Source organism: Brachycentrus maculatus, unplaced genomic scaffold (assembly GCF_059751285.1).
Source record: "Brachycentrus maculatus isolate JH-2025_06_01 unplaced genomic scaffold, ASM5975128v1 h1tg000670l, whole genome shotgun sequence".
Classification (NCBI taxonomy): domain Eukaryota; kingdom Metazoa; phylum Arthropoda; class Insecta; order Trichoptera; family Brachycentridae; genus Brachycentrus; species Brachycentrus maculatus.
The window spans coordinates 100872-121378 of record NW_028281403.1 but is presented as its reverse complement, the minus strand read 5'-3'; the positions used below and the strand labels follow the sequence as shown (position 1 = coordinate 121378).

The window sequence follows — 20507 nt, the reverse complement described above, 5'->3', positions numbered from 1 at the left end:
TATAAACGCATCATTTGCAACAAAAGTACATTGCGATTAAAGTCGTAAGAGAAAACAAAGAAAGTATATTTTTTAATCAGTAAATATGTTAAATACGTACGTAGATATATTGACGACGAGACATAATTTATTATTCATAATAAAATCTAAGGTCGGGAGTCATGTAAACTGGCGGCTACACGACATATTGATAAAATAATATATTTAAAAAACCCGTATATATAAAGGAAGATACTTCTCGGACTGATTTACTTAGGCGTGGACATTCGAGCATAACTGTTAACACGTTACTGTGTCGAGTAACCTAGTATTATTAGCTGTGTGTGTTTCCAGTGATAACCCAACAACACAACACTCTATTTATAGAAGGAACTAGCTTTATAGCCGCCTGAAATCAAGATGATGGGCCAAAAAGTGAAACATTTAAACGGAAAAATCGAGAATCAACCTGAAAACTCTCCGCCAGATAAGGTAAGCTATCCGAATTATATACAGCGTATTAATTAACAATAATTGTAAGCGAAAAAAGGGAAAAATTTAAAATTTTCATTTTACGAGTGGTGCAGCAAAATTCTTACTGTAATGAATGAATAAATAAATAAAAAATATTATTTACGGCATTTTCAGTATGTCTTAATACATTTACTTAGTATTCACAATAGATGGCTCATGTGATTTTCGCATACTGTGTTTCGAATTTGATCAATATGTCCAGAAATTTCAATAATTTTAGTATTAAGGTTGTAAATCATGGGTATAATTGGTGGATCTTTCATGTATGTAAAGTGATCACTTATCGAAATCCCCGGAAAGGATCAGACTTCCATATTCTTCTATTTCTATCTATTTTGAAATATCAAAAATATTTAAAAAAAAAAAAAAAAAACATGTTTAAGCGGGAATTTTGTTTGAAAATGGATTCAGTAGGTTTGATATACTTATTCTTTATAAGATTACTCAGTGGGTATAAACTTTCAATAACGATTTCACAAAGGTAAGATACATATATCTACAATGGCACGAAAGATCTGAAACTTAGATGTCATCGATGGTTTTTGGATTCTTGACGGACAGTCAAAATTCGATATAAAATTTCATCTCGAACTTCGATAAATTTTAATTCCATTAATTGATTCGGCAGTCACTTTGTGGTAAAATCTATCCATTTTTATTTATATAATTATTTATTTTATTACTTAGTACATACCAATTTTTCTTAAACTCTACTGTGACAAGTGTTTCGATGCATTTCGCATCATTTTCAAAAACCATATGAAAAAAATCATTTGAAACGTATCATAGTTTGATGTGGTTTTTGAGGCAGAAATGTGAAGAAGATTTGACAAGTCAATCAGTTTTTTTTTGTATTAAAGTTTAAATCACGTACGAATACGAAGGTTTTCTAAATGAATTAAACGATTTTGACATTTCAGAAAACATTTTCTTCAATAAAAAAAATTAAAATCCTGCTGATAAAACAATGTTTTTTTGGGGGGAAGGAAAAATCTTTGAATGTGTAATTTCACGTTGTGGATCTATGAATTAGCCAGCACGATCTTGTAATTTTACTTAAACGTAATTGTTTTCGTTTTGGCTATTTTAATCCAAAAAATCAAAAAACCATAAATGAACTTATCATCATCCCTCTAGTCATTACAGATTTACGAATAAATTTAAATAAATTCATTTTTGAAAATTTTATCGTCTTTTGTAACAGCCGAGGTAGCCAAGGGGCCGATATCATTTTCGACAAACAATTCTCAGGTGTACTAATCAAATTAATAATAAGTTTATTTTTCAAAAAAATTAAACTATAATTTTAATCGCTCCATCCTATATTTATCTTATAGAAATATTTTTTTCGGGAGTTTGAAAAATCAGTGTTTATGTAAATATATTGAAAAAAAATATTTATAATTTTTTTTTATTAAAGTACTAAAGGTACATATTTTAATTTGATATATGAAACTCCCTATAAATAAATATATGTATAAATATATATATATATATATATATATATATATATATATATATATATATATATATATATATATATATATATATATATATATATATATATATATATATAAATATATATATATATATATATATATATATATATATATATATATATATATATATATATATATATATATATATATTTTGAGTCCTGTTTAAGAGTATTATTATCCTCTATATTGATGAATAACGGCATTGCGGTATGAAAATTATTGTTTTATTAGTATATATTGTTGCTGTAAAAAAATTGCAGCGATTATAAATTTGTGTTTAATAAATTGAACTTGCCTTCAACAACCGATGTGCATTTCTCTTTCTAGATTTTGTTTAAAACTACATGTATTAAATAAAATAAAAATTTAATAACACATCTTCTTCTCTGTTGGCGCTGTAATAAATATGCAAAAATATTTGACTTTAATGACGCAATCACAATGTTTTCTTTCTCGCGTACAAAACACATCTTGTCAATATATTGGACTTCATAATAAATAAATATGTCACGCCTCTAAGTAACGTTTAATGAGTGATATAAAATAAAATAATTTTAATTCCATTTTTGTTATCGTATTTTCAGCAAAAAAGTATCAGCACTAATACTAAGTATTAAAAGTAAAATGTATTTCAAAGCTTTAAAAAAAAATATTTTATATTTTATTTGGAAATTTTGCAGAACAGATACATAAATACATTTACAATAATGAGTTACAAAAAACAGGTATTTTTAACATTCCACTTACAAAATTTTACAAATGTCATTAAATATAAATACCTAGAAAAGGGGCGTTAGGGAGGAAAAGGAAAAGGATATAAAAATTACGGAATATAAAGTATGATAGCCTAGAGTTTCATTTAAAAAAATATTTAAAAAAACGAGTACCCTGTTCATATATAGAGTCTGACGGATACATCCACAACGCACGCATGCGCGACACTATCTCATTCTACTGCTTTGTATCGTTGTTTTCACGTCGGTCTCTTTTGTTCCACTCCCATGCCGTCTGAATGTATTTAGTAGCTCTCTTTCTCCTTCTTTCTTTTTTAATTAAATCTTTCTTCTCTCTCACGTAACGAAATAAACCTTGTAAACGTCACGCGTCCTTGAAATTTCACCCTAAATTCTCGTCCAACTACCAAACTCGACTATTAAGTTATTATCATCATTTTAATCGCACTTTTCCCTCGAGAAAAATACGTCGCAATTTATTTTCGCTTATGAATTCGATAAATAAAAATAAATAGTTGGCTTTATGACGTCATACCCTGATAAGCAAAATAAGTTTTGGCCTACGTGACTCTATTATCAACAAACTTTATAATAAAACAATTTCTTAGTAGAGACATATTTTTTAAAAATCCTATCAAAGGTTAAAGCTCGTCAAACGATAGTTTATCGCTCTGAAGTAACCATGAAAATTGCAATTGAATACAACTGATCATCCGACCTATTTATGACTATAATGATCTATAATGTACCTACACACATATTTATACATTCACGTGCGGTCCTATAGGAGTATAATAAATACTATGGCAAAGTTTTAGTATTACTATGAACTGCTATTTTGCGCTTTTATTACCATTTTGTTTTTGTTTTGTGTTACATGTCATAGAAAATCTTCAGCCATATTATGCAAATTATGCTGATACTAATTTAAGACTTTATTTAATTTTATTTTTAATTAATTTTATTTATTATTTTATTTAATTTATACTTTTTTATGTGAACCTTCTTAGGCGGTAATTCAAATTTCAAGGACGCGTCACGTTTATTAGGCACATTTTGTTACATGAGCGAGAAGAAATATATAGCATAGAGAGTAAGAGAGCTATACATTTCGACGCCACGGGATTGGAGCAAAAAAGATCGACCTTAATATAATGATACAAAGCGATAGATATAAACGTCAGACGCTATATATGAGCAGATAAGGTACCATGTGTTGTGTCAATAATATTTATCATTGTGTTTTAATAAATCTAAAATCAGTAATTTTTTGTTATTTTTTAAAACAGATCTAAGTACCTTATTCTTTTAAACATATAACTCATATAAATATATACATATTAATTAACTTTTTTTTTTCATCATTTAAATTTTTTGTTTTCTGTTAAAATCAAATATTTGTAGTTTGTATTAGCACTTTTAATCTTATTTAATTTCTGATAATATCTATTGTATTCTTGCCAGTGCCCTTTATAATAATCTAAAATATAATGTATACGTCATGCCTTAGTGGGATGTTTTCATATATTAATATTTTACACTTTATTTATACTCGTACATAAGTATAATATATTGTGAAATCCAAAAGAGTTTGAAATAATGAAAAAAAGTAACAAATTCCGGAACTACATACAATAGATGCATTTTTTTCTCTTTATCTCGAAATAATGGAATCACGGATATATACATATCTCATATTTAGTTATCACGAACCGTTAATACCAGTATTTTAATATAGTATAAATTGTAGCACAATATATATATAAATTTTTTATATAGTTACATAAAAAAATTAAAAAACTACATTGTTGAATGAGATTCCCTCTCTCTCCCCCTCTCTGTTTTTTACTTGAAATCTTTGTTATTTTTTTTGAGTTTCACTTCTATCACATGTGCAATGTTTTTTTATACACAGCAAATATAACGTACACTTTTTAAATTAAATTAAATTAAATTGGTAAAAAGAAAACTATTGAATGAACAAGATTTTTTTAAAATATTATTTGTCTTCAATGGAATTTTGTTCAATTTATTTGATAAATAAAGTAATATTGATAATTTTTGGAGGTTACGCATATATTAGATTTTTTCACCTTATATAAGTAGTGCCAATACTTAGGGAGAGGGTGATAAGGGTACCTACGGGGGAGCTGTTTACTCTACGTCATCCAAAGTTCTAATAGATACGTTCTATGATACAAAATTAATATGTGAAGATAAGTTCTGTACATACAATATAAGTATGTAGGTATTTTTTTCTGATGAATTTTTTTTTTGTAATTTACTCGTATGTTGTGTGATACGTTTCAAATTTGATATAATCTTCCCAATTTGTTTCTAAACTAGCCGAATTCTTTACAAGCAATCATCAAAATAACAACTATCAGATTACAGTATGTTATATGCAAGTACCGCGACTGAAAATTATGATAAAATTATGAAATAAAACAAATCAAAAAAATATCCACAACATTTCACAATACTTATTCACAAATCTAGGTTTCTCCACTTCAGATTTTTTGATATCATAGAAGAAGAATATGAAAGTCAGTTTATTCACAGGGCTTACAACTCATTATTTATAGGGTCGTTAAGGTATCACTTTACGCACGTCCAACATTCACCATTCCACACATATTCGATAAAAAGCTTTCTTAATTCAACCAGAAAAGCTCTAGTGACATCAGTATAAAGCGACGTTCTGAAAATTCGAATAGTGTGGTTGTCAATCAGACATCAAGAAAGAGGGTGCAACACAGAAAGCGTGAAAACACTCAAATATTTTTGCGATATCACAGTATAAGATTTTTTCTTTTTTTTCTCTACACACATCTTATGTATATTTAATTTACTTCTATCAACGCTTTGAGCACAATTACAGGTACCTTTCCATTTCGGTACCACAGCGTACTGAAGATGACTCCTGTAACAATGCTCACCCCCTCCCCCAAACATTCGTAGAAGTTAAAACACATCGGTTGGTGTTATTGGTAACAAGTTGTGGAATTATACAAAGTTAAATGAATTGAACAATACATTGCTTTCAATTAGTCAGCCTGAATTATTGACAAGATACCATTCTATGTATTTATAATTGGCAAACTTCCGAACAAGGCGTATTGGTAGCGAATGCTGGAGCTTAATTGGATTGAATGTATCGGTGGATCTGGATATATATATATATATATATATATATATATATATATATATATATATATATATATATATATATATATATATATATATATATATATATATATATATATATATATATATATATATATATATATATATATATATATATATATATATATATATATATATATATATATATATATATATATATATATATATATATATATATATATATATATATATATATATATATATATATAAATATATATATGTGTATCCATATAATTAACTTTAAACATTTGCATACTACATTATTTTTCTGGTGACTCAAATTTGTGATATTTATTACTTAAAAAAATCATATCCGCTTCATATGCAAACCATATCATATTTTCGCTTCTTTAGCCTACTGTCCTCAACGGCTTTCATTCTCCTGTAGTACTGTTCCATTATTTTTCGGTCTTTTGCTGGTTCCAGCCAATTTTACCCCTCACAGTGACTTTGTCGACTAACCATCTTTTTGAGGCCTTCCAACGCCCTTATTCTCGCAAGGTTTATCTTAACATTTTAGGAGTCTATCTTGTGGTGTTTTTTCTTGCCACGTGTCCTGGGCATTGCGACTTCCGTTTTGCTACGCGATCCATGATATCCGCTTTCTGGTTCTGTTCCTATTTCCTCATTCCTTATTTGGTCTCTTAGTGAAGCATATGTGGTCTACAAACTGGGTCCTAGTCCTACTCCCAAGTCAAATCCGCGTCCTATGGTTAAAATGAGAACTACCGAAATAGTAAAAGAGGCTACCTATAGACTACTAGGTGCGTTCTCTTGCCGACCATATTGCCTATTCTTGGCGTCAGATATTTACAAGAGGAGTGAATTATAATTTTGATGGGGAAATGCTGATAAACTCTGGTTTTATCAATTTCACCCTCCTTTGTTTGTGTCACCATTATTAATAATTCATTTGCAAAAACAGTTTTATCAATTTACTCTGCGATAAATATTTATAAAAACAAAAATATGATAATCCTCATCGCAACAATATCAGTAGTCATAATAACATTGTCCGTTAATGCGTATAATTTTATTTAAAAAAAAAACATATAAAAAATAAAATTAATTTATTATCTTCTTTTACCAATTTTCTTTTCATCGTAATATTTTTAAGCCAGGTAATCCAATACAAAAATACATGTTATTAGTATTCGAAGCAATGACTTTGCGTTTTATTTAAAATTTTCAACTTACAAAATAACTTTAAAATTATTACACGACTTTTAACTTTATCATTTTTTTTTCAAACCTTTAACATATTTTAAAACTTCCTTATGATATCTACCGGTTTCGATACAAACAACTTCTTTTCACAAGACCTATTATTAATATCTATCTATTGTACATAACAAAACATTAAAATATTTAGCCATTGGGATGACTTGGGAATGTCCATGTTTTTAGTATATATGAAGAAGTTTTTTTTAGTATGAATTGGTGTTGAGGAAGAAGCTGTTCGTTTTGAAACCGGTCGATGCTGTAATTAAGATATATAGTAAATATAACGAGAAAAAATCATTTTGCATTGAAAAAGAGAAAAAGTAGCATGTTTCATTGTTGAAATTTCTGTTTACAATTTATAATATTATTTATTTTCTAATATATTATAACTTGCTCTGATGGCGTTAGAGTCCTGTTTTATAATTTTAACGCAACTGTATATATACAAAATATATTTAAAAAAAAATTGCTGTGGTAATACATTTCTTTTGAAATACGTCAAGTTCAAAAAAAATCACCATGTGATTATTGACGTATTGCATAACAATAATCTGCTAATTGGATAGTGAAAAAACATTTTTACATGATTCAAAGCTTAGTAACCAGTCATATCGGTTTTTCTCAACAGCCAAAGCTTATGGATGGGGGAAATTACATCAAAGAAGGTCGGGATTCATCTGAGAGCACGTGTGTCATATTCTCACCCAAGGACGGAGACCAGGCAGGAACTCTTGCCAGGTCCTTGAAGATATTCTCCAGGAACAAAGTAAATTTGAGCCACATCGAGTCCCGGTCTTCGCTCAGGGGCCCGGGATACGAGTTCATGGTGGAGTGCACTCACGGAACGGGAGACTTTGAAGGAGCCATTGAGGAGTTAAAGGAATCCACTGGATACTTTAGCATCATCTCGAGAAATTTCAAAGAAGAAAAAGGTAAACAGTTGGCACATAAAGATAGGTTGAAATAAGCACTATCCATCAAATTAGAAAATGTTTTTTGAGATGTTTTGGACATGTGGAACAAATGAGCAAGGAGTGAATTGTAACACAATTTATCAGGTGAATGTAGTGAAAAATATAAGCAAAAGAGCATCGAGGAATAATTGGCGTGTCCAAATATTTAATATACTTAGAAGAGGCCAGGTTAGGTGTCAAAAAAATCGGCGGATATGTGTGAATGTGAAGATTGTTTCAGATAGAGTGGTGTGACGTTCTATTCTCTCTGCCTACCCCTGCAAAAAGGCAGCGTGATGATTAGTTAGTAAGGTAGTTAGAAGCCTTGATTTTCAACTGCATTCCTAAAATAGTAGATATCTTTTATAGTTTAATATACCAATTGATGAAAATCGCTTAGAACCTAAATTTTTAGTTAAAATGAGTACTTATTCTTATAGTTGTCGAAGCTTATTAGAAATAGTTAATTAATATCAGCAAATAAATATTTACCAATATTTGATTGCTCTTTTAAATAAATTATATGCATTATTATAAATAAAAAAATATTAAAAATGATTTATTTTAAATATCTCTGACTTGAATTCATACGAAATGATCTTTTTTTAGTGGTCGATTAAGTTTTTTTTTTCGAAGGTTTGTCTTTCTATTTGTTCGAACAAGTTGTTCGATTAATAAATAAGTAAGCTACAAATCAATCGATTATAAAATCAGTCGCTTAATTCCATCATTATAGTCAACGTGACAGCCCCTACGTTATAATAATTGAATAATATTTCGATTTGAATGTATAATTTCCGTTTTGCATAAACGAGGCATGATGGCGAAAATGTATTTACTAAGGCAACCATTATCTACTACCATTTCAATTAAGATATGTAATACATAAATTAACGTTAATTGTGAGTAAATAAATGTATTTATTGTAATGTAATAAATTATTTCATAATATAATATTGAATTTCTCATAAAGTGTAATATCATATCGCTCACTCCTTTCAAAAACGTCATTTATCAAAAAACTTGATTTTTCAGGAGATCATTTTTAAAGTTAAAAAATATAGTCAAATGTATTAAAAATAAATATGAAGCCACTTTTTGAACTTTTCACTGTGCAACAGATCTTTTTAGTTAAAACCTGGTTGTTTTTTCTCCATTTGAAAAATATTAAAAATATTTAAAAAAAATAACTAAGCAATACCTTTTCATCAAAATGCAAAAACAACACTTTCTGCCCTGTGGCGGGTAAATATTGAGTTAAAAATATGCCGCTTTTGCTGGGATAAAGAACATTTTCAGGGCATTCCGAAAACATGCACAACTGAAAATTGACGATTTTTGAAATATGACGTTGTTGAAAAAAGTGAATAATGCCCGTTAATTTGTTATGCATTTTTATTTTATTTAATATCATCGATTTTAAAATTGGTTAATTAAAAAAAATAGCAAACAAAATAACGAATCACTAGAAAAATATAAAAAATGAACATCGTTAAAAAAAACTTTTTTACTGGCATATTTTTCAATAAAATAAAAAAAATCGTATCGAAAATAAACGCTATTAAAATAACATTCAATCATATTGAGCAGGTAAGCATAGTTAAGTGAACAACCAATAATCTCTAGTAAAGACTTCCTCAAGTAATCCTATCAAATTACAAATACTGTAAATTTGATACATTTTCAACTCAGACATCTATGTATGTTCTGATAAAAGTATACGAGTAGAAGTATACTCTGTTCACAGATATTTTACCTCTATTTTTTTAAAATTATTATACTTTAATTTATTTAATTATTAAGATACTTAATCTATATATTTTTTTTACTTTAATCAATTTAATTAAAAAAATAGAGGTAATATAACTGTGAACAGAGTTAACCTACTAGTAAAATCTGTTTTAAAAAAAGAAATTCTTTTCTTTTCTTTTTCTTCCTGGCTCCATTCCAACTTATCGTCTTTGTAGACTGTTGGGATCAGCTTTCCTCGTCCTCCGGTTGTAAGTCCTTCTATCTTGAGCAGCTTCACTTAGGCCATGCCTTTGGAATCATATTTTCTTTCAGCAGCATCCAAGAGTTTTTTGGTCTTCCTTTGGATGTTATTCGAGAAAGATCCATAGCTATCGCCTGGTTTATAATATGTTCAGTTTCTCTACGTCCTTTGTGCTCATACTATCTCTGTTGCCTTTTTACCTTAATATTGATGTCAGTTACACCCAGGCTTCTACAAATGTATGAACTCTTTATTTTGACTCTAAGGGACACTCCAGCTGGCCATCTAAGCAAATAAGTCTTTCTATCTTGGGCAATGTCTCCTAGGCCATGCGTTTGAATAATTTTCCTGTAGCATCCAAGAGTTGTTTCGTCTTCTTATAGATGTCATTCGAGGAAAATCTACGGTGAAAATATGCCGGTTAACGTTTCAACTTGTTTCCAGCGTCAGTGCCATGGTTCCCTCGACGAATCAGGGACTTAGATCGCTTCGCCAATCAGATCCTGTCTTACGGATCAGAGCTGGACTCCGACCATCCCGGCTTCAGGGATCCGGTGTACCGGGAGCGCAGGAAGTACTTTGCGGACATCGCCTATCACTACAAGCATGGAGAACCTCTGCCCCACGTGGACTACACGCCCGAGGAGATCATCACGTGGGGCGTGGTGTTCAAAAAGCTGACGGAGCTGTACCCGACACACGCTTGCAGAGAGCACAACCACGTGTTCCCACTGCTCATTGAGAACTGCGGATACAGGGTGGATAATATTCCTCAATTGGAAGATGTTTCCAATTTCCTTAAAGGTAGGAATGAAAAATCATTTTTTTCATAAGTAATTGCTGTTTTATTTATTTTTGTGTCATACTTGGATATCGGTCTCCAATTTATAATAAGTTCGGCCTACGACCAATTAGAGTCCTCTGGTAAGAGCCGGTATGTACATGACTCCTTCTCCTCTAGTTATTGTTATTAAGCATAGAGCCGGCCAAAGAAAGATGAAAGTGTATTGAATGCAGTCGAAATGCAATCTGTCAGATGAATGTGAGGCAAAACGATCTATGATACATGTTCGAATGATTATACAAGGAAATAATTAAAGGCTCAGTGAGATAAGCATTATAGATAAAATTAAGAAAGATGGGTTGAGATGGTTTGGGCATGTGGATCGATTGGGTGAAAAAAGGACAGTAAAATAAATTTATGAGGTGCATGTTGGAAATAGAAGGAGAGGAAGATCGATAAAATTTCGGCGTGATCAAGTTTTTCAAATACATGAAAAATACTAGAAATATTTGGATTGATCGCGGGTATATGTGAGGAGGTTCGTGAATGAAGAAGAGGCGAATATTGTTAGCAAAAATGTAATGGCGTGGCGTTCTATTCTCTTTGCCTACCCCAGCGGGAAGCGGCGTGATGGACAGTTAAAAAATTATATGCGTCGTGATTTTTTTAACAAGCCTTTTATTTTAAACATATTATTTTGTGTTGTTACATTGAGCCAAGGTATTGGATCGTGTCCAATATACTCGTATACGAGTAAAATGCAGTGCTGATAGTTTATTTTTTGCCTAGAAATCTTCCAAGCCCATTCTCGTATCACGCCGTTTTTTTTTAATTAAATAATTCTGGTAATCAAATTCGATAAATGATCTGCTTTCGACCTCATCTAAAATCCTTAACCTAATATCATAATTTTTAACAAAAACATTTATTTCTACATCGGTTATCTGAATTTAAAATTTGAATATGTTGTTTTTTATCCATTTAAATTGTACAAATCCAACAACAATCACGAACTTATTTCCACCAATATAGTTTTATCAACAGGTATTACGTAAGATTCGTGAAATAGCATATAAATAAAACGGAATTATTATCGCTCCACTTCTGACAAACAATTTTTCTTGATTACTAAAAAATAATTATTTTTTAATGAAAAATATGTTTTCGCGCTGATTATGATTTGTTTGGCACCTTCATATAAACATGCAATCTTAATGGTGCTACGAATCGATCTTCAATCTAACTCACTTGCCCTCAAGCCGTTCCTCGCAGGGGTAGGCAGAGATAATAATTTTTTTTTTTGACATCTCATCAAAGGTGAAGAAGAATATGGAAGGCTGACGACCGTCATAGGCTGGTTTAAGTGATCACTTTACACACGTGTAACATTCACCAATTCTACCCATTATTGACAACCACAATACTCAAATTCAACCAGCTTATGACGGTCGTCAGCCCCGTAAATGCCCAGACTTACATATTCTTCTTCATCTTTGATGAGATGTCAAAAAATAATATAAAAATAACTCCTGTAATTGGAGATAATCCAGATTTTGTGTATTTGGACACACTCTAAATGTTGTGAGATAATAAAACGCCACATCACTTTGCATGTGCAAACAATATTCGCCTTTTTCGCATTTATACACCTCCTTATATTTACCCACCAATTTTTCCGACTCCTGACTGAAGAAAAGGCGAAGAGTGTTTGCAAAGATAGAGTGGTTTGGAGTTCTATTCTCACTGTCTGTCCCCGCGGGAAGCGGTGTTAGTAAACACTTTCTTTCATGCCTCCATTCAATTACGTTGTTTAGTTATGATATAAATAAGAGTGGTTGATTTTCACCATAAGTGAAGTAATAAACATTTTTTTAACAAAAAAATTAAAAAAAAAAGGTTTGTCTGCTATTTTTGTCAAAATTTTTGTCTGCTAGCGTTCTCGTTTATCGTTTAACTCTCGCTTAGTCGGCGCTCGGCGGCGTGCTGGAAAGGATATGGAATCTGTGACTCTGTGACTCTGGGTGGCGTACGACGATATCCATACGCATATGAACAGAGTCTTTTGGTACCCTGCTTCGGATCACGTGTAATTTTTGGATGATGAAAGGTTAAATATTCTGTCTCGTAGACTCTTGCCTGATATGAGTCTTCGAGTCTTCATTTCTGATAAGGGAGATATGCGAGATCGAAGATGTCGTTAGGTGAGAAAGGCTACGAAGGGTATGCGAATGTGAGGAGAATGAAACCATCCAGACACCCCCACATCTCATCAAAGATGAAGAAGAATATGGAAGTCTGGGCACTAATGAATAATAATAATAATGGGTAGAATTGGTGAATGTTACACGTGTGTAAAGTGATCACTAAAACCAACCTATGACGGTCTTATTCATCTTTGATGAGATGTCAAAAAATAATATGAAAGGTTAAATGTTTTCATTGTTTTTAGATTGCACAGGCTTCACGCTGCGCCCGGTGGCCGGGCTGCTGTCGTCGCGCGACTTCCTGGCCGGACTGGCCTTCCGGGTGTTCCACTCCACGCAGTACATCCGCCACCCCAGCCGGCCGCTGTACACGCCCGAGCCGGACGTCTGCCACGAGCTGCTGGGCCACGCGCCGCTGTTCGCGGACCCCGCCTTCGCCACCTTCTCGCAGGAGATCGGCCTGGCGTCCCTCGGCGCTCCGGACGACTTCATCGAGAAGCTGGCCACGGTAAAATACCACAACCAGCTGCCGACTCACACTTGTTTTTTTTTTTACTATTATTTTATTTTTATTTTACAGAACATTTACATAAATACATTTACATTAATGTGTAACAAAAAACAGGTATTTGTAAACAAAATTTTGACTGTGTCCAAATCCGGATTATCTCCAATTATAGGAATTATTTTTTTTATTATTTCTTGACATCTCATCAAAGGCCATATTCACCTCACTAATAGATGTCTGTAGTGAAATTCTAGTGATTTTAGAACGATGTTTCGAAATTGGACCAAAATTCGAAATGGGTTGTAAATCATGAGTAGAATTAGTCAATATTATGGGTGTGCAAAGCGATCACTTAAACCAGCCTATAACGGTCGTATGCCCCGTAAATGCATCCCTATTTCAATATTCCTCCTCATCTTTGTTGAAATGTCAAAAAATAATAGGTATTTGTAACATTGCATTCACATATCACACACTACTTTCAACAACGTCAAATATCAAAAATCATAAATTTTTAGATGTGCATGTTTTCAAAATGCCCAGATGTACTATATCCCAGCAAAAGCGACACATTTTTAACTTAATATTTACCCGCTGCAGGGCAAAAAGTGTTGTTTTTGCATTTTGAAGAATATGTATTGTTTAAGTATTTTTTTAAATGTGTTTAATATTTTTCAAATGGAGAAAAAACATTCAGGTTTTACCTCAAAAGATCTGTTGCACAGTAAAATGTTCAATAAGTGGCTTGATATTTATTGTTAATACATTTTATTATATTTTTCAAAATCGATCTCCTGAAAAATTAAGTTTTTTGATAAACGACGTTGTTGAAAGGAGCGAGCGATATGTCATTTAATATAAATATCTGGAAGAGGGGCGGGAGGTAGGAAAAGGGGAAAAGGCAAAGATCAAAGCTAAAGTTCAAGACCATTTATGTGAAAAAATGAGACACACCACGATATAAATATTGACTTTCTATGTACGCGATCTCAGTGCTGGCTATAGAAACTATCAAACTTCCCATATTCAACGTTCATTAATTTTGATTAACAATAAATATGAGAACTATGTTTAGAGTTTGTTCTACTCGTAGGAAGCGCTAAGGTGTCAGTTGTCCTGGTGATGCGACCGGGAACTCTAATACTTATACGTTCCAGCAATTCCGGCGAATCCATGCACATATATCCCAGAGAACTAAGTTGCTTTGCAAGAGAAGGTCTATCAGGCAGCGTAGATGCTTCTGTATCAGATCTGGGAATGCGATGGGACAGCTTTTAATAAATGTTTAAGAGGGGCAACCAGGTTGAATGACTCAAATAGGATATACTTAAAGGTGGAGACTGCCCGGAGCATTTCGTCGTAACATAACGTCGTAACATCGCTCGCGGCGAGCATCAGCGAGCATCCGAAACTATTGATGGAGCGCTCGGCTCGGTGTCCTGACTGCCTGAATGCTCGCATCGTAACGTGTTACGTTACGACGAAATGCTCCAGTCAGTCTCCACCTTTAGAGGCTATTCTTACAATTTGTGTGATAATTAGTTTACGTGTACGGTGCTGTTTCCGGATGGTATTCGACTGTTTGAAGACTGCTGTTCGTTTTCGGCTAACGTGGGTTTTCTACGCTTGTCATTGGGTGGTTAGTCATGCCCATGATGACGTGATCTATGTCATCATGGACAAAACCAATCATTTAATGATCAAGTATTATACTTCTTCCTGAATCTTCTTCCTGTATCTTATTCCTGATTCTTCTTCTTGAAACGTCAATCATCACGAAGATGAGAACTATGAAGATGAGATAATATGGAACACTTCAAGAGGAAGGATTTTTCGGCAGAATTCTGAACCGAATTTGACTAAGTACCTGTGGCACAAATTGCTGAAATAATAATTAAACTTAGAGCCTATCGCAGCCGTGTACTTAGCTTTGTGAATAGATGTCTGCGAAGGGTATTAGGCGTGCGGTGGTTTGATTTGTGAGGAATGAAGAGATAAGGCCTAGGACGCAGAAAATCTTGTTCACAACTGTCGTCAAGAAAAGGCGATTCAGTTGGCTAGGCCATGTACTCCGTATGCCTCCCGAGAGCCTTGATAAAGTTTGCCTCTTTTACAAGGCATCAGGTTCGCGCCGCTCAGGACGTCCACTGCTGGCAATTTGTTGGCAGCTCTCGTCTGAACTGACTTGGGAGGATGCAAGGGAGCTGGCGACCGGCAAAAAAGCCTGGAGATAGTTTGTGAACTCCATGAACTCCACATCGGACATTATTATAATAATAATTATTAAACTTTAGCTTGCTTTAAGCTAATTGTGCATAATATAATATTATGTAAAAATATAATCTAAAGTTTTCGTCCGTTTATTTTGTTATTTTCTTATTAGTATTTTATGTTTGTGCATATATTGAACAAGTTGAAAACTGTATTAGGTGATGAAGATAAACTTAATTTTATTCTAAGATGAATTGGAAAAGCCTAGGAAAATAGTGGTATGAAATTGGAAGGCCTTTAAGAAGCAGCAGGTGACTTTTGTGGTCAATAAGGGTCAAAGAAACATGATAATAAACATACGTGGTAATTATTCAGTTAGTCCGTGATATATTAAATAACAACCGATGTATAACCTATGCTAGGATTTAAATAATTTAGATAACTATCGAACATAATCAGTAGCTTTTTGTAAATAAGCAAAACTTCTTTGAGTTAAACATTAATGTAAAGGTTTCGCCGACCATGCATATATGTAAGTAAAACGCCTATTCTCTATTTGGATTCGTATGAAAAGGTGTTTTATGTATATTCATCGTCGAATGAAACCTTTACATAATTATTCAATAATTCTTCAATTAATTTTTAGCTATTTACAAAAAGCTACTTTTTATTTTCATTCTTATTTTTCTGGTGACTGTATAAATTACGTTAGTTACTAAATTATCATAAGGATTTGTAATTTAGACGAAGCGGAGTCGTGAAAAGTGTCAATCAAAATTTATATTTGACTTATTTATTTAGCGTTGACTTTGTGACTAATCATTGAAATCGAAATTGAAATATTGTACCTTCGCCAATATATTTTTATACTTTTTATCTCAGTATATTATCTGGTTTTTAATTTTTTTGTAACTATTATTATTTTAATCATTATTTTGAATAAGACTTGTTTATTTTACTTTATTTTTAACAATAAAGGTAACGTTTAACTTAAGAATTCATTTTAATGTAACTTTCATTGGAAAGAAGTAAACAGTATACTTATTATAATCAACAATTTTACATCAAATCATGTTCAAGTTTTTACTTTATTTTTCTGAATTTGCATATTACTTTTTACTTGTGTTGACTTGAGATTCATTTTATTTATACCATGTTTCATACAATAAAGAATGCTCGTTTATTATAATGTTTGTGTGTACGTAGATATAATATGTTGTGTGTCTGAAAACGTTGACTAAAAATGAGTAATTTTAAATGAATCGTCAAGGATATTATGCAGCTTTTGAATATACCGTCTGTTTGTGAACGTTATTTGGTATGAATTAATTTACGCTTATTTTCAGTATTTAGTATGAATTAATTTACGCTTATTTTCAGTGTTTTTGGTTTATACGTGTGTACGTAGATTATAATATGTTGTGTGTCTGAAAACGTTGACTCAAAATGAGTCATTTTACTTGAATCTTCAAGGATATTATGCAGCTTTTGAATATACCGTCTGTTTGTGTACGTTATTTGGTATGAATTAATTTACGCTTGTTTTCAGTATTTGGTATGAATTAATTTACGATTTTTTTCAGTGTTTTTGGTTTGTACGTGTGTACGTAGATAAAATATGTTGTGTGTCTGAAAACGTTGACTCAAAATGAGTCATTTTACATGTATCGTCAAGGATATAATGAAGCTTTTGAATATACCGTTTGTTTGTGTACGTTATTTGGTATGAATTAATTTACGCTTGTTTTCAGTGCTTTTGGTTTACGGTGGAATTCGGTTTATGCAACCAAGATGGCAAGATGAAGGCATTTGGCGCTGGTTTACTATCGTCATACGGAGAATTACAATACTGCCTTTCTGATAAGCCAGAAATCAGGTCGTTTGAACCAGTCAAGACCGCGTTGCAGAAATATCCGATAACAGAGTACCAGCCTATCTACTACGTAGCCGAAAGCTTTGAAGACGCAAAGGAAAAAATGAAGTAAGTTACTCAATCGTGTATGATATTCGATCTCTGCTTCTTCTCGATCTCGATCTCTGTTTCTCAGTCAGATGACATTCAATGTTGAATGAATGTCAAGTCTCGAGACATGTGGTGCGATAAGAGGATGAAGTTATTGACGTGGCCACACCATACTCTAAGTGATCGATTCGGATGCAATATTTATTTCATACGAGTGATGCCAAATCCGTCCACGTTTCTATCATGTGTATAATGAATTCTATTTATAATGATAATAGCACGTGTTTTTACAAAATATTTCATGAATTTTCAGGAATATCTGAATTTTAGTTTTGAAAATACAATTTGTAATTCTTTCAATGTGTTCATACAAATAATAAATTAAATTAAAAATAAGTCACTTTTTTTACCACTTGAATATTATGTTGTAAAGACTTGTTTTAGTTTTGCAAATATAATTTGTAATTCTTTCGATGTGTTCATACAAATATTAAATTAAATTAAAAATAAATCAATATTTTTCATCACTTGAGTATTATATTGTAATGACTAGTTTTGGAAGCTACAGATGCTTTCATCTAAGGGTTGGAATATAAATCCATAGATGAAAACATCATTGGCGTCCGAAACTTATTATAACAATATAATACTAGAGTGGTAAAAAACAACATTTTTTCAAGATTTAAAAAATACATACACTCTTTACCATAAACTTTCTATCATTAATATGATCGGAATATTAAAAAAAAGAGAAATGATTAGAAAAATTCATTCGTTTTTTTTCATATTTAAAATGCGTACAGTTCTGGTGAGAGAGCATTGTTATATCAGTTTACTTTTATGTATACTTTAACCTAACCAAAAATAACATATTCAAATTTATTATGTGAGTTAAAGACGCATGGAGAATAAATGTTTACATTGACGAAGTTATTTTGATTTAAAGATGTGTGATAAATATGGGTGAGAAAGGTTATCGGCGGAAAGCAAACCAGAAGATACTTGATCGAATGAGAATAATTATATTTAGTATCTAGAAAAAATGGGGTTTTCATAGATGACCGATAAATGACTTGGACAAGGTTAGTGACCATGTAGGTTATATTAACGTTCAAATAAATTAACTGTGAAGCAAAAGAAAAAATATCAAAATACAACTTACTCATTTATTGATTTGGCGTTTAATTTGTAGAACTCCATTTTAATTTATGTATTAATTTTAAACCAAACACAGATTTTTTGAGTCTACTAAGTTGTATTGTATTAACAAAAACACAAAAAAAAAATATATTGTGACAATTATGTCGCCTTGTTAGGGCATTATCAAACGAATGTCCGTTTTATAATGCCCTAACAAGGCAAAACAATTGTCACAATATTAATTTTTTAATTATTTTTGTTAATAAAATACAACGTAGTAGACTCAAAAAATTTTTGTGTTTCATTGAAAATTAAAACATAAACTACTTACTGTCAATGTATGTAATTCCATTTAGCTATGAATAAGCAAATGGAATTAATTTGACATTTTTGGTATACGTAGTAGACATATTTATGCAGTTTCATAAAATAATTACGATAATAGAAATGTAAGAATGAAGATAACGAATTTAAGCTATAGCACACCCTTTTCTAAAAATGCTTAGCCATATTCTCTCACTAATATAGTACGTGTCTATAATATGCAGACGAGTAAATCAAGGAACATCATACCCTTATCCCTAGCCATATACGAATATATACAAGTATATACACCTAACGACGACTATCACATAATTTAAATTACACTAAAAAACTTTTAAACATTGGTAACATTGTTTTTTTTTTTCAGGAAATACGCCGAGACCATCCCGCGTGATTTCGGAGTCCGTTACAACCCTTACACGCAGAGTGTTGACATCTTGGATTCTAAACCTCAAATACAAAAACTGATCCAGGACGTACAACAGGACATGCAAGTTCTCTTGCACTCAATGAGGAAGCTTTAATTGTTAAATAAGTCATTTTGTTAAGAAATATTTAAATTTATTTATAAAGCTTTTCCAATGCTTTACTTTGCGGGTTGATATTCTTAACACCCAGATAATAAGAAATATATTGTTTTAAAGTTCATTTAACTCTTCTTTTAAATGCGTACACACACATATGTGTTTAAATATGTATGTATATATATATATATATATATATATATATATATATATATATATATATATATATATATATATATATATATATATATATATATATATATATATATATATATATGTATTATGAGTGTGTGTGCTTTAAATATACAAACAATTTTTACTTTTTAAGTTAAGGAAAGTACATTGTTCTTTGTCTTTTAAATATACAGTTTTGGCCAAAATTTTGTGTTTTTCTTTATCACCAATTTTTTTAAATTTCTTATTTTTTAGTTATCACCATATTTTTCAAATCGAAGATGGAGATTGATCTTGATCATAAAATAAACCCATACCCTCCATTTTTCAGTCAAATTTCAGGTACCTAATAATAAATACATGAATATTTTATTGAAAAATCTCTTTAAATTATTTTGATCCCCAGCACAGTAGCCAAACGCGTTCACCACTGCAATACGGAGACAGAAGATTCTACAATTTACCTTATTACAATTTTGAACTACGCTATTTAATGATCGTTTCAATGACTTCCATATACGTCATGCCTTAGCACTGTGCCGTGACTGTTGTGCTGGTCGGAGTTGTGGAGGC

The 20507-nt window shown here is 31.4% G+C and overlaps 1 protein-coding gene across 1 annotated transcript; it reads left to right on the top strand.

Annotated features, from left to right (window-relative positions):
* The first annotated feature begins 250 nt into the window (after positions 1-250).
* Hn (phenylalanine hydroxylase) lies at positions 251-19893 on the top strand. Its single transcript, XM_088274425.1, has 6 exons — positions 251-471; positions 7785-8088; positions 10547-10906; positions 13336-13598; positions 17561-17790; positions 19604-19893. The coding sequence occupies exons 1-6, from the start codon at positions 400-402 to the stop codon at positions 19758-19760; spliced, it is 1386 nt and encodes a 461-aa protein (XP_088130551.1). The 5' UTR covers positions 251-399; the 3' UTR covers positions 19761-19893.
* Positions 19894-20507: the final 614 nt, after the last annotated feature.

Bases quoted from the DNA above. Each gene is read 5' to 3' on its own strand.
- Hn (XM_088274425.1), top strand. From the start codon at position 400: ATGATGGGCCAAAAAGTGAAACATTTAAACGGAAAAATCGAGAATCAA. The intron at 10,907-13,335 runs GTAGGAATGAAA...CATTGTTTTTAG, and splicing joins TGTTTCCAATTTCCTTAAAG to ATTGCACAGGCTTCACGCTG. The intron at 13,599-17,560 runs GTAAAATACCAC...GCTTGTTTTCAG, and splicing joins TCATCGAGAAGCTGGCCACG to TGCTTTTGGTTTACGGTGGA.